The sequence below is a fragment of the Porites lutea genome, chromosome 10 (genome assembly GCF_958299795.1).
Source record: "Porites lutea chromosome 10, jaPorLute2.1, whole genome shotgun sequence".
NCBI classification, from domain to species: domain Eukaryota; kingdom Metazoa; phylum Cnidaria; class Anthozoa; order Scleractinia; family Poritidae; genus Porites; species Porites lutea.
In genome coordinates this window covers 28,472,483-28,486,269 of record NC_133210.1, presented here as the reverse complement: position 1 = coordinate 28,486,269, position 13,787 = coordinate 28,472,483, and the positions used below count along the sequence as shown (strand labels likewise).

The 13,787-nt window shown below is 40.7% G+C and overlaps 2 protein-coding genes and 1 pseudogene across 2 annotated transcripts in view; 2 read left to right on the top strand and 1 right to left on the bottom strand.

Moving 5' to 3' along the window:
- Positions 1-4,153: 4,153 nt before the first annotated feature.
- Positions 4,154-4,645, top strand: LOC140949741 (NPC intracellular cholesterol transporter 2 pseudogene; annotated as a pseudogene).
- Positions 4,646-8,218: 3,573 nt separating this feature from the next.
- Positions 8,219-10,465, top strand: LOC140951221 (uncharacterized). The gene is made up of 3 exons (XM_073400449.1): positions 8,219-8,664; positions 9,010-9,547; positions 9,655-10,465. Exons 1-3 carry the CDS (start codon positions 8,297-8,299, stop codon positions 9,871-9,873), a joined length of 1,125 nt encoding a protein of 374 aa, XP_073256550.1. The 5' UTR covers positions 8,219-8,296; the 3' UTR covers positions 9,874-10,465.
- LOC140949740 (uncharacterized) overlaps positions 9,870-13,787 on the bottom strand; it is a 5,217-nt gene continuing 1,299 nt past the window's right edge. The window contains exons 2-6 of the mRNA XM_073398878.1: positions 13,064-13,382; positions 12,680-12,814; positions 11,709-12,226; positions 11,172-11,565; positions 9,870-10,484 (exon numbers count right to left, since the gene is read on the bottom strand). Of these exons, the coding sequence (XP_073254979.1) occupies positions 10,222-10,484; positions 11,172-11,565; positions 11,709-12,226; positions 12,680-12,814; positions 13,064-13,382 (1,629 nt within the window). The 3' untranslated portion in view covers positions 9,870-10,221. The remainder of the gene's footprint in view (positions 10,485-11,171; positions 11,566-11,708; positions 12,227-12,679; positions 12,815-13,063; positions 13,383-13,787) is intronic.

The following is a 13,787-nucleotide window of genomic DNA, read 5'->3' as shown; positions in this document are numbered from 1 at the left end:
AGCATTCAAGGACAGATTGCTTTTAAAAATACGGTTCAGTGCGTTAACAAAAACCGTTGTACTCTTGTTGCACCCTAGAACGGAGTATAAAAAATTGGCCCATTTCTAGAACGGGGTGTTAGTTTTAGGGCGAATTCTAGAACGGGGTATAAAAAATTGGCCTATTTCTAAAACGGGGTATCAATTTTAGGGGAAATTTTTTCTAGAACGGGTTGCCAATTTGGAGTCCCGGGCGGCACATACCCACCCAGAAAATACCCAAGTGCCCCCCCGGGGTCCAACGAGGTTAGAAAAGGCCTGATTTACTGACTTTTTTAAATTAAGTGTTGACAGGCCAAACATGACTCATAAACTCGTGACCTTGGAATTCGTTTGAAAACGTGTTGTTTAAAAACAAAATGTTTTTCCTTTTTTCTTTCTCGCCACTGTGTTTGGGCATAACTAAACTTTGACTGAGCAAATCTTACTTTTGCCACACTGAGTCCAAGGTTGATTGGATGAAGGCGATTTTGCCCGCGCAGTCATTTCCTGTGTTTTATGCTGTTGTTGTCTGGCTGTTGTCGGTGTTTCTGTTTCTGGTAGCCAGAAAGGAGACAATTTTTGAGTAATGGATCCATCCTGTTTTCATTGGCCCTTCTGGCTTCACATCCTCATTTTAGTGTCGTCACGCAACACACCTCCCCTAAAAACACTAAAAACGGCTGTGTAGCAGACCCGGGGGGGGGGGTACTTGGGTTAATGTATGCGGGGTATGTGCCGCTGGCCTCTCAGAACCCCTAACCCATTATAGTCTATTTTTTTGCCAATTATAGACCCCATCTTAGTCACATTTTGGAAAATGTAATTTTCGCGATCCCAACTTAATTAGTCACTTTCTATTTATTTATCCTGACCTTCAATGTGGTTTCAAGCGGCGGAATGTAATGCGGTCAATGCAAGCTTGTTGTTAAATTTAATAAACAACAACTTTCTGATATTTTAACCGAGAATCTTCCCATTTTGAATCCCTACTTACCCCCCAAATCCGAAAATTTGCGACCCCATTCTAGTAAATCTATTGAAAATGCGACCCCATTATAGTCACTCCAGTCGTGAAAATGCGACCCCATCCAGCGGCACATCCCTATTAGCCTCTTGTAAGGGAGTACCACCCCCGGGGTAGCAGACTACCTAGGCCTCAAAGGAAAGTCTGATGTCGTCATTTTACCACAACTACCAGAATGCTTCAGGTTGTTGTCTCTGTGCATTGATTAAGGCTATTGTTTTTTATCCTCTGTGGGATTGACAAATTGAAATAAGAAAGCAAAAACGAGAAAACATCCGTTTCTCCTCGCTCTTCGCCGCTGGAGACGTTTCGCGCGGAGGAACGTCTGCGACTCAGCGACAGAAATTCCATTGTTTACATAATAAATCCGTTAGTCATGGGGTTCCAAAAATAAATTTGTCCAATTTTAAGTGTCTTCTGGTCGATTTCGGTAAAGTGTTCTGTTTATCTGCCAACGAGCTCCAGCAAAACTCAAATGCTTCTCCTAGAGAAGACTATGTTCCACAAACATTGACTGTTTTGTTAGAGATTTAGCCTGCGTAGCATGGCGGTTTTGGTTGGGCGCGCTAAGTAATAAAGGCGGGCGAGGGCAGAGAAACCGCGAGGAGATTGGGGCGGGAGCATTTTTTTTCTCGCGGCTTCGCCGCTCGTTCTCTCGCGCGCGGGGCTACGCCGCTCGTGCGCCCGGCTTGACAAAACTGCCATGCTACGCAGGCTATTAGAGATTCTTCGCGTTGCATTTGACCGTTGTGGCCTTTTGTCTTTTGTCTGTCATTCGTAAACAATACCTACAACAATGTAACTACTCCGTCGACCAATCAGCGCTTCTTCTGACCGGATTCCGGACAGATTTTACGCCATCAGTATGGAATTTCGGTCGCTGAGTCGCAGACGTTCCTCCGCGCGAAACGTCTCCAGCGGCGAAGAGCGAGGAGAAACGAATGTTTTCGCAGGCTAAATGAATTCTGGTAGTCGTGGTCAAATGTCGTCATCCTGAAAATGGCCTTTTGGGTAACCATGTCTGCGGGGGTGGCCAAGAATAGAGCGTTTTCACTCACGTGGCGGGCATCGATGCCAATTTATTAGAACAAAGGAAAGCGTTTACATATTACAAGAGTTCAACTCCCATATGATTGGTTTGGGACTCCAACATGACCGCCTTTTTATCGCTTTGGAACACCAATATGATCGCCGTGACGTCATGTGAAAACGCCGTTAGTCTACTTCGTCCTCAGGGCCCTCTCTTCTACTCGTCCCCCTCTCTCTCTCACAGTCTGATCAGTCATTAGATGTGTCTGTGTCCTACCAATCAATCACCGAAAGTCACACACCTTTCTAGAAAAACTAGTGATTTTACAACCGTTCAGCCTTCAAATTAAAAACGGAAACACTAACTGTTTCCTGCGCCAATCAAGAATACAACACAATCAGCGAACTTACGCATTTTATGCTTAAAAGATCACCAGTAAAGACCTGTCTTTGAACGCTTTATTTGCATAATGAACAGAATCCGTTAGTGTCATATTTTCGTAAGCCGGTTCTCTCCTCCAAGTCTTAGCTACCTTAACGGATATGGGCTAAAAATTAAGTTGATCGATACGAAAATGAGAGACGGAGTAGAAACTGCACAATCCGCTCTTCATATTTTTATAACATGTAAAAACGGGAAATTTAACTTTAACGACCCACAGCCGGTATTGTTTTTTTCGAATTCTTAATGTAAAATGCCAAAACGACATTAAATATACTCTCCTTCGCAGCCTTAAAATCCGAAATTGTGTTGTTGATTCGGCCGCCATGTTTACTTAACCTTGCAAGACAAATTTTACTACCGTCCCCGACCCGCTAAACTTGCAAATTTTGCTCGAAGACCAAACTGCAACAGAGGTTCTTTTCCAATCCTGTGCCGCGACTACCACGATAGATCGCATGACCTGATTGGCTTGCATATCACATTACGTCAGAGGTCATGTTCACAAGATAGGACATAAGTGCAACGGTACAATTAGAAACCACGTTGTCTGCTCCATGCGCGCCGTTGTCTGTGTCCTCACGCAACGCTCCTGGGGAGAAGCGGTTGCGTGACGACACGAAGAATAGCCTGTTCCAGGCGTTCTAGACTGCGAGCAGTCTCTTATTTTTCTTTGCAAAGTTACTGCACGCGAAACCCAAGCACGCGAGCGGCGAGGCCGCTTGTCGCGAGAAACGAGGGCGTGAGCAGTCTACAGGCGTTCAGATAGTAGAGCACGGAAGAAAAATTCACGAAGAAAAAAAAAACTATGTGGTTTATTGGTGTTGAAGTAGAGCAAGAGACGAGTGCACCCCCTCCTAAAAAAAAATCCTGGATCCGCTCCTGTAATAAAGTATCTCAAGATCAGCAATGAGCGAAAATATTAAACAAAAAAAGCAAGGCTGATTTTACTAGACTGCAAAACAGTCCGTATACATATAATGAAGAGGTTAAGCTAAGACGTTACAATTTGAAATAAAGACCTCGATCGAAGAAGGAAGGCCGGGCCTTCCGAAATATTGCTTAAAAGCATATACATTCCCGACCGTAAACTGTATAAAATCAGCCTTGCTTCTTTTGTTTTACTACTTTCTGACCCTGATTTGTTATGTTTTGCATACAGAATTGAGTAATTTTTTTACACTAAAATCGTGGAAATAGATGTTTAGGAAAAAAATTATTGGTGTTACAAGTGTAGACCGCTCATCGCAAGTCTTTACACTCCTTGAAAGGGTTCCAGTTCAAAAAGACACCCTGTGCTCAATAGTGAAATTGTATACCCTGTTCTCTCTCCTCCGCACCTTGAAAACCATATCCTGTTCAGCCTCCCATACCCGTATAGGCCAAATAAGGGAGTGTCCCCCCCCCCCCCCCCCCACTCAAGGGGTATGCTCCTAGACACGTCACTCTTCTAAAACGAAATAGATAGTTTTGAATTCCAAACAGTCTTAGACAGGGATTGAACATTGCAACATATGGGCGGGCATACTCATCTCAGATTTCCGTGTAGCTGTAAAAAGACACATTACACACACTACCGACATTCGAGCTGAGGATCTCTAGCAGGACGAAGATCAACATTGTTTCAGGCTGGCAACATGTCTTTAAACGGTGGAGCAATTTTTCTGTTAGGCCTAGTGGCATTTTATGGTGTCGTTACGGAAGCAAAAACTGTAGGGTTTGAGAATTGTACGGGTGTTACACTGCACATTAGTGCCATCACCGTCGACGTAACCCCTTGCTCAACTACGCCATGCGAATTCAAGAAAGGAACTAATGTTACCTGCACTATCTCGTTCACTCCTACGGAGCTGGTATCGAATGGGACACTGAAGGTTTACGGTATTCTTGGAGCTGTGAAGATACCTTTTCCATTACCTAATCCTGACGCCTGTTCCGACCATGGCCTTACTTGTCCGTTGAAATCAGGAGTGCCAGTTGAATTGACAATAACTTTGCCGGTAAAATCCGAATATCCTTCCGTGACAGTAGTAGCTGAGTTTGAGTTGGTAGACCAGGATTCTAACGATGTGTTCTGTTTCAAAATTCCTGTTAAAATTGAAGACGCTTATGAAAACGTGGAAGCTTGAACGGACCGTCGATCGCGAACTGGACCTTTTCAACTTTCTCAGAAAGCTTAATGGACAGAATACTAATAGTACTTGTAGGTTATATTTCTTGTCACTCAATTTTATCAATTTTTTTAAAATCTAAATCCTAATGTACTGTAGCGTGCACAGCATACATCTACTCGCAAAAACCTCGGTTTAGCTCTGATTGTTATCGATAATAAGGACTTTGATGATATTGCATGTCTATAAATGAATCAGTGTTCAAGACTAAATAGATTTCTTGCATGGGACCAATTGCAGCCAATAGAATTGTATAACGGCAGTGAAACTACCAGGTCTTGCTCAATATAATGTCTAGTAAAACTACTGCATGCAAGCGATACTTAAGCTAGGATCTTAGTACTTATTTCACATAGCATTTTTACAGCAAGTAGTGCACATTGCTATTAGTTTTATGTCATGTTTTAGTAGTTCCAATTTCTTAGTGGTGTTGTATTGTGTTAGCCTTGTATGGGTCTCTATCCTTGCAGTCTAGATGTAGTGATTTATATTGTTTGTATTAGAACAAAGAATTGTAATAAACTGCCTGACCCCAAATATTGTGGCTTCGCTCCGGAGGGGGGGGGGGGGTACTCGATATATCCCTGGGTGGGGAGGTGCGGCGCGGCCCCTCATACCCTGACCCTGTTTAAGACAAATATTGCTGATTTTCCTACCCTGTTTAAGACAGAATTCCGATTTTTGATACCCTGTTTAAGACATTTATCCTGTTTAAGTCAAAAATTGATAGATCGATACCCTGATTAAGACAAAAAATGATAAATTCGATACCCTGTTTAAGACAAAAATCCCGAAAAACATACCCTGGCTGGCCGCACGTCCCCATTAAGCCCTTATAAGGGAGTACCCCCCCCCCCCCCCGGGCTTCGCTCGAATCTTGGTGCTTAGACTTGGAAGAACTTCCAAGAAAGAACACCACCCCCTCCGCTTCGTTAGTAAGAAATCACGAGATGTTTGTTTTTGGGTGAAAGGTTTGAAGGGAAAAAAAGAATAAATGCAAAAAAAATGTAGAAGTTGCTACATAACCCAATCAGTGGTGGATTTCACTGTTTTGTTTATCCCGATCCTTGGGTCACATGGCCTGCTAAATGACGTAAGGATCGTATGGAGGGTTATAAGGGTCAATATTGTGATGCAATTTCTGTTATTATGTAGTTCTGAATTATATTCGGTAAGCTGCCGAATTATGTTTTGACATCTTAAATTATGTTGTGATTTTCTACATTATGTTTTCCATTTTCGACTTATATCCTCCAGGCCGCCGAATTATGATTTTCGATATTGACATTCTGTTGTTCGATATGACCTGCTAAATAATTGTTTTGCTTTTCTAAATTATGTTTTGCATTTTCGACTTTAATCCTCCAGGCCGCCAAATTACGATTTCTAAATTTCCGGCTTCTCTGAATTTCAGGGCGGAAAAACGTAATGAGCATGCGTGAAATTTTTTGCCCAGATCCCCTGGCCGGGTTTGAAAAAATGGCGGGATTTCAAATATTTTATTGCCTAAAAATAAATTGTTTCCTCTCATAACCTGGAAAGAACAGGCAATTTGTCTTCAAAAGTTGCAAGCTGTGGTTATAACCTTGTCGTTACTTAATGTTCTCGAAGAATACCTCATAGTAAAACGGACTTTAACGACATTAATTTCCTTGCGTTGTACTTGAAATGTGCATGCGTAGGTCCGATTTTTTTCAAGATGCATTCACAAAATGTGTTCATATAAGGAAGTTCCTGGATATATAAGGTCCGGAGCTCCACAGTGAACACAAAAACAACATATCTTTGGACAGTGATTTGCCCAAAAAAATTAACGCTTGCCCACAATGTGTTTGAAGTCACTGAACTTTGTCGCACTCGAGCTGATATTTTAAAACCCTTGCTCGATCGGACACTCGTAGTTTCGCAGATCACTAAAATATAAACAAAATCCTCAATGTAGAAGTTATTGCGTTGATATGTGGGCAGAAAAAAGGTCAATCTTTATCTAGTAAAATCTTCCCAAAAATCGGTTTCAAAGCAACTATAGTTTTTTAAACTTACTCGTTTCGCGCAGATATATAAATTTTGCTTTGTGTTGTCAAGTTGAACACGCATAACATCTGTCAAAAACCTACGCGTAAGCAGGATTTCCTTCAAACAAAGTTAAAGTTACATTATTTCAAAAACTTCTTGCTGACAATGAAGAAATGAATTTTCTGTACGAAAACCACCTACCTAAAGATCTTAAAAGCAAAAGGTCAGTTGCAACTTGGCAGCCAAGCCATGATTCACCATTTAGCTATTTTCAATAAGCTTAACTGGTCTATGCGCGGGTCTTCGTTTAAGCAAATTAAACTCAGCCGATCATTAGAAAATACAGAAAATTGCACATAAGGGTTTTTTTTTGCTCACCTCAGTCAAATCAAGCTGCAGCAATTGTTTACGGGAAAAGAGTCAATTGTTTTGAAGTCACTGCCGGCAGTTGTTGTTCTCTACTTCACAGCGAGTGAAAAGGACAATTTGCGTTCAGAAAGTTATTCTTCAGAAAGAACAGAAACTTTCACAGTGCACTGGAAAACAAAACTGTGTAATGAAAAATGAAAAAAACTCTGACTATTATTACTTGAGCAACAGAAAAATGATCTTGAGTAAGCTTGCTGGCCTTCTATTTCCGAGAAAGTTTAATAAGCGCACAAGTTTGTTCACTCTGATGCGTTATAACAGCAATATGGTGCTTTGACTGAAGACAAAGATAAAGCTGGTTCTGCGAAGGTAATAAATCTAGACGTGTAAAAAAGTAACCGTAACTACTAATAACAGAATAAAGCGGATTTTAATTCAACTCGGCGAAATCAACTCATAAATTAATCGGATGCACAATCAGAAAAAATACTCGCCTCTTTGGAAATGTTCAAAACCTTTTACCGTATTCCACCTCAGACTGACAGAATGATCAGTTTTTCCTTTAACATTGGTTGTTCTGAATCCAAAGTAATTTTCAAGCGACGAAAAAAGAGCAAAGATGTCAAATAAAAAATTAATGCTTTACAGGGAGCAAACGTTCGCACCTCGTGCATTTCACTCAGAACTCCAGCAACAAACAAACACAGTGAACACACAGAAAAGCCCGCCTTGAGCCTGCAATAAGCGATGCGCAGAAGCTTGCGCAGAACGTTTTTCCGCCCTGAATCTCTGAATTATGTTCGGATGATGGACTGGGCATCGCAGTAAGAAGGCAACGAGAAACCCTGGGACGAGAAAAACTCCCGCCTTTTATAATTTGCTTTCAACATGGCGGCCGAAGTAACGGCCACGTCTGAGGCGATATCTAGCGAGCTAAGCAAATGCGTCAAAGACGTCATCCTTTTAATAGAACAAAGCAGGTTTTGTGAGGGTGATTTAATACAATTTCGTCTTGATTGGTTGTACAGTGTTGTGGTTCGTTATGTTGACTATATTCCGTCTGGAGAAACAGTTTTGAACCTTCTTCATCAAGCTGCAGCTCTGTTGGTCACCGATAGCGATAAGGTCGATTGTCGCCACTCTAATGTAGAGATTCTGCACTCTGGCCAACAGGGAAGACCTCGCTATTTTATTTCCAAGGAGAAGCTTGAGTTTCTTTTGGACATGAAGTTTACATCCGGGGAGATCGCATCCATGCTCAATGTGAGTGAAAGTACCGTAAAACGAAGAATGCGTGAGTATGAAACCTTTGTTAGACAAAGGTATTCAGACATTTCTGAGTATGAGTTGGATAAGATTGTTGAGGGGATAATGAGAGAATTTCCTAACAGTGGGTACAAGAGGATGACTGGCCTTTTGCAGAATGGTGGTTATAGAATCCAACAAAATCGCATCAGGGAGAGCATGAGGAGAGTTAATCCTGATGGTGTACTACTTAGAGCCCTCGAGCTACGAGCTGTTCGCCGAAGACGGTATCAAGTCAGCGGTCCTCTTGCCCTGTGGCATATTGATGGCAACCATAAATTAATAAGGTAAAACGTTCCTTGATCAGGCTGTGTAGGTCCAAATTTCAAAGTCAGGGAGGGGCAGCAGGGGACTTTTGCATAGGGTTGTGTCGCTCAAACTTTCAAATCCTGACCTACTGTTTCAGCATGTATATAATCAGCACACTGATAAGGATACCAGACACCCCCTGAAAAGCTTCAGAAACTGGAACATGTACTGTGGTGACTATTGAAGTGCTATCTAAGGGCATACACACTACAGAAAAATTAGGCCTAACCCCATCAGTTTAACCCTTGTTTCACACAACTGGGCCCTGATTTTGAGTTTCTATATTTAATAATTGCTTGCTTTAAATTATTTTCAACATGCAGATGGCGATTGGTGATTCATGGAGGTATCGATGGCTTCTCAAGGATGATTGTTTATTTAAGATGCAGCACAGACAATCTGTCGAGTACCGTCTATGACCAGTTTCTTTCTGCTGTTAGCAGTTTTGGTCTACCCTCAAGAGTACGATCTGACAAGGGTGGTGAGAATGTTGAAGTTGCACGCTATATGCTGAGTCATCCTCTCAGGGGTCCCGATAGGGGAAGCCATATCGCTGGCCGCAGTGTTCACAACCAGAGAATTGAACGTCTCTGGAGAGACATGTTCTCTGGTTGTGTCCACGTTTTCTATCATCTCTTTTATGAGATGGAACAATGCGGAATACTTGAGCCCTCTAATGAGCTTCACCTGTTTGCTCTTCAGTTTGCCTATGTTCCAAGAATTAACAGGAACCTACAAATATTTGCTGATGGGCATAACAGGGCCCCTATTTCTACAGAGCATGGAAAGTCCCCTTGGCAGTTGTGGATCTCTGGTGCTGTAACTGCTTCAAACAGAGGAATTGATGACTTTTGGAATCAGGTTAGTTTCCTTTGTTACAATGTTGTCTTTTTTATATTATGGTAAAGAAAAAATACATGTACCATTCATCAAGCACAATATTTTCCCTTATTCTTAATCTATTACAGGGTGAATACTATGGTGTCGACTGGGATGGTCCTGCACCAAACAACTCTACTGATGATCATGTCACAGTGGAAGTTCCTATTACCAGAAATCCCCTTCATCCAGTTGATTATGCATCACTTACAAATTCAATTGACCCTCTACGGGAAAGTGATGAGTATGGTGTAGACATTTACCTTGAAGCCCTGTCATTTATACATACAATAATATCAAACTATTGATGAGTAATTGAATGGTTTAATGTCTTATAAGATTATCATAGGCCACAGTGAATGCTGACCAAATGATGAATGTGCAACCGACACAACTGAGGCAATAAACTTCAGGAAGGACTAAACTGGTCTTCCTATGTATAGCTGTATATGAAGCCCAAAAATTAACAGTATGCAAAAACTGGAACTATAGTGTACATTTCCTGTAAATGTTTCTGGAATAGCTGCAAAGTTTTGTATTTCTTCAGCTAATTGTGAACATATCTTGAACATTTCTACTTGCGAGTGCCCTAGATGGCTCCCTCAGTGGAAAATATGTAACTGTAACATAACTATAAGATAAGAGTTTCAATTAAACTAGAAACCAGCTGCAAAGGAGCAAGAGGCATGGCGCAGAGAAGTCAGCAAGGCCCTGTCAAATTCGTCCTTATTGCTGTGCACTGTTGGCAGTAAAAGGATGCTAAAGCAGGACTTTGCATCAGGCAATCTCTCATTGGCCTTCAAGAATTGAATGGAAATTTTTCTCTCGACACCGGTTGGTGGAACATGAAGGTTTGTAGTGATGAACTTCAATAAAAGATTCAAACATGGAACATCTCCACCAAGTGCGGGGATATTTTCTGATGAGAGAAATGTTAAATAAATTGGGTCAGGTTTGCTGAAAAAAAAAAATTGAACTTTTCACAGACATATCAAGTAAACTTTTAAGATCTTACTTATTTTTAGAGACAGAACAACTACAAAGAACCTGACACTGCTGGAAAGAGAGGTCTGTGATCAGTTATTGCCGAATTGGTCACGTTTGAGAGCAATATGTTGAAAACTTGCAGAGAAATTCCAATTTGAAATTGTCCGCACATTAAATTTTGTATGTTGCCGTTAACAAATGCTGTAATTAGCAACCAAGGATCGTATTGATTGGCAGGGCTTATCAGAAAAGGGACGTATTCAAAACTCATTGAGAGCCAAAATGTGAATCATTTTTATTTTGAACTTTTGCCCAGACAAATGAAAAATGTATGCAGTGTCTTTATTCTTTTCTTTATTTGGCTACAAACAAACAATCCTCCTGTACTACACTCATCATAGTTAACACTTCAGGCTTCTCCTTTTCAGTTAATAACCGGTGAAGTAAGCATGCCGTGTTAACATCTAAGATTCTCTGGAATTCGTGAAAACTATAAAAAAAAAAAATATACTATATAAGTATCTGGTTTAAAATTTGGTTTGACCTGTTGCCGTAAAACCAAGAAAGAAACCTGCAGTTTCAAATAATATAATATGTAAAAAAAATGAGTCAAATGTACCTTTACATTTTGTATATCCCTTGACAAAGTCCACAAAAAATGCATATGCTCTGGCCTGCAGTTCCTCGAGACCTGAAGGAGGCTCAACAAGGCTCATAAAGGTATCTGCACTCAGAGGTTCTGGGTTCTCTGTCACAAACAATGGCTTCCACAAACTTGGATTTGCTTTAATCATGCCCACCAATCCAAAGTAGTCCAGACCTTCTCTAAAGTTCTGGAGCAGTTGAAGGCGTTTACCAACAAGCTCTTCTACCAGCATGTATGTCACAAAGTCGCCTTTAGACTTGACATTCAAGACTCTACCAATGGGCCAACCAGATGTATCAATTAAAGTGCTGAACTGGGGTTCATCACATAGTCTGTGTATGTCCTCATCAGTTTGGGCACCTTCAACCTTAAGAAAATCATATTTCGATATTTAATGTGGGAGAACTGGTTTAAAGGTACTCATGACTGAATAATGTCATGGGCCGGTCCACTGTGCCCTGCTAGAGAAAGTGGAGTCACGGGAAAATTATGCAATATTACAGCACTTACCCTCTTGATAAGTTCCTTAAGGACTCCTGTCTGCGACGTTTCTGGCAGGTCTTCATAGTTCACATATGCGGCAGCATGTTCTTTTTCACCAGACACTAGGTATTCATACACATATGGAGCCAGACAAGGCATACCTGGGCCTTTTTGAAGCAATGAGTGTGCAACCATAACACCTGCCATTTTTATCAGGTAGACATGTTCCCAGCTATACTGTGGAACACGACGGTCAGGTTTGCCCTCAAACAATTTGTAATCGATGGTCCTTACTAAATCAGCAAAAAATTCCAGACTGAGTGCTCCAGCATCAACTGCATCCTCCATTCCTTCAAACATGACATTTAACTTTCGATATAACTGTTCCTTTGAGGAGCTCTTATAAAATATAAGAGCTGTCTTCCAGAGGACTGCCCTGTCTACGTCAATTATTTTGCATCTATCTTCATCCACAATTTTCTGGTACTTCTGCAGAGCATCTTTAAGGGTAACTTCCAATTCACTGCTAGGTGAGAAAGGCTCATCTGAAAGAAAGATATATCACTCTAAGCTGTTGATTGCTTTTTTTTGAGAACACTGACTATTGATCTCACAGGGAAATAGACAATCTCTTAAAACTGTTAACGCTTTGTGGCACCTTTTCTATCTTCCTCAGAAAATGGGGAGATCAGTAATGGTAAGCCCATGAAATGTTGAGTGTTACCCAAGCTGTGCTCCACACTATAAATTTGTTAGGTCAAGGGAACTTCAGTTAGAGACAAAGAGCCATCATTTTGTCCATATAGCATAGTGTTGACAGGATTAAGGCCACATAACACAAAGCGGCCAAGATAAAGGGTTCCACTCAGAAAGACGAATAAGAAGCACTGTCCCCTACACTGGCAACTTTTTGTTAGTTTTAACAAGGCCATAACATGATAGTAACATATTCAACAAAATTAATAAAGAAATGTTATTACATCATCACTGTACTACACCTTCGTGTTCAAATGGACTACTCTTGATCAAAATGTCACTAATTGCTTCCTCAAGGTCAAAGTTGCTCTCTTTCAGAGCAAGCAGAAGGTCTTCTTCATCTACATTCGGAAACATGTCCTTCAAAGTATCCATACCTGAAAAATAAAAAAGTGCTTTTGATGTCTTGCTATTCATCTATAAAGAAAAACATTTTTCCCCTGGCCCCATTTCACCACCAAGTAGGTCTCCCATCTGAACTTAAGTTCCTTTTATAGGTTTCTGAGAAATAACAGGGATTTGGGATCAGACATGGTATTTGATATGAACTGAACAAATAAAATAACAATGTAATGATGTCATAAACTATGCTTGGACATTACTGCCTTCCCCAGACACAGTCTTACCTTTCTTAGAGGAACTAGCATCTGGACAGCCTTTGATTTTGAAATCTTCTCTGCCACAATGGGAAACTTTTGTGATGGAGTCATCTGTGGGGTTGAAGGTAGAACTAGGCTCCATTCTAGAGCTCTCAGTTGCACTGGTGGAACAATCCCTGACAATGTTGTCATTCCCAGTTGTCAAATCCACGCAGTTGTCCATACTGGTGCTTTGTTCAGCACAATAACCACCCTGACACAAGTTATCATGGAGGTCCCACTGAGTGACAGCCACTGCTTTCCCACAGTTTAAACAAGTAATTTCAACGGCATTGCCACTAGGCTCCTTAAAATTAAAAAGCACTGTGTATAAGACTTGTAAAATAATGAAGAACAATTTTTGGTGGTTTTCAAACCATTGTGGACATTGTTTCTGCAAGCGTGGTAAGGTTTGAGAAAGCTACTTGCAGTTATCTGAGAAAGCCTAGTAAAAATAATGGCATCTAAAGTTTTATTTAGGAAAGCCTTGGACGAATATTACTTGTAACTTTTCCTGTAGTTTTTAAACGGTTATTTAACTTAGTGCATGTTTGCTTTTTACATATTTTGTTTGTTCTTTAGTACTTCTTACTACTTTTAATTTTTTATTGTAGTTGTTAATCGTTTTAAACCTAACGCATGTTTCCTTATTATGTCTTTCTGTTTATTCTTATGTATGACATTTTTAATTTTTCACATTTTTTTAGTAAGC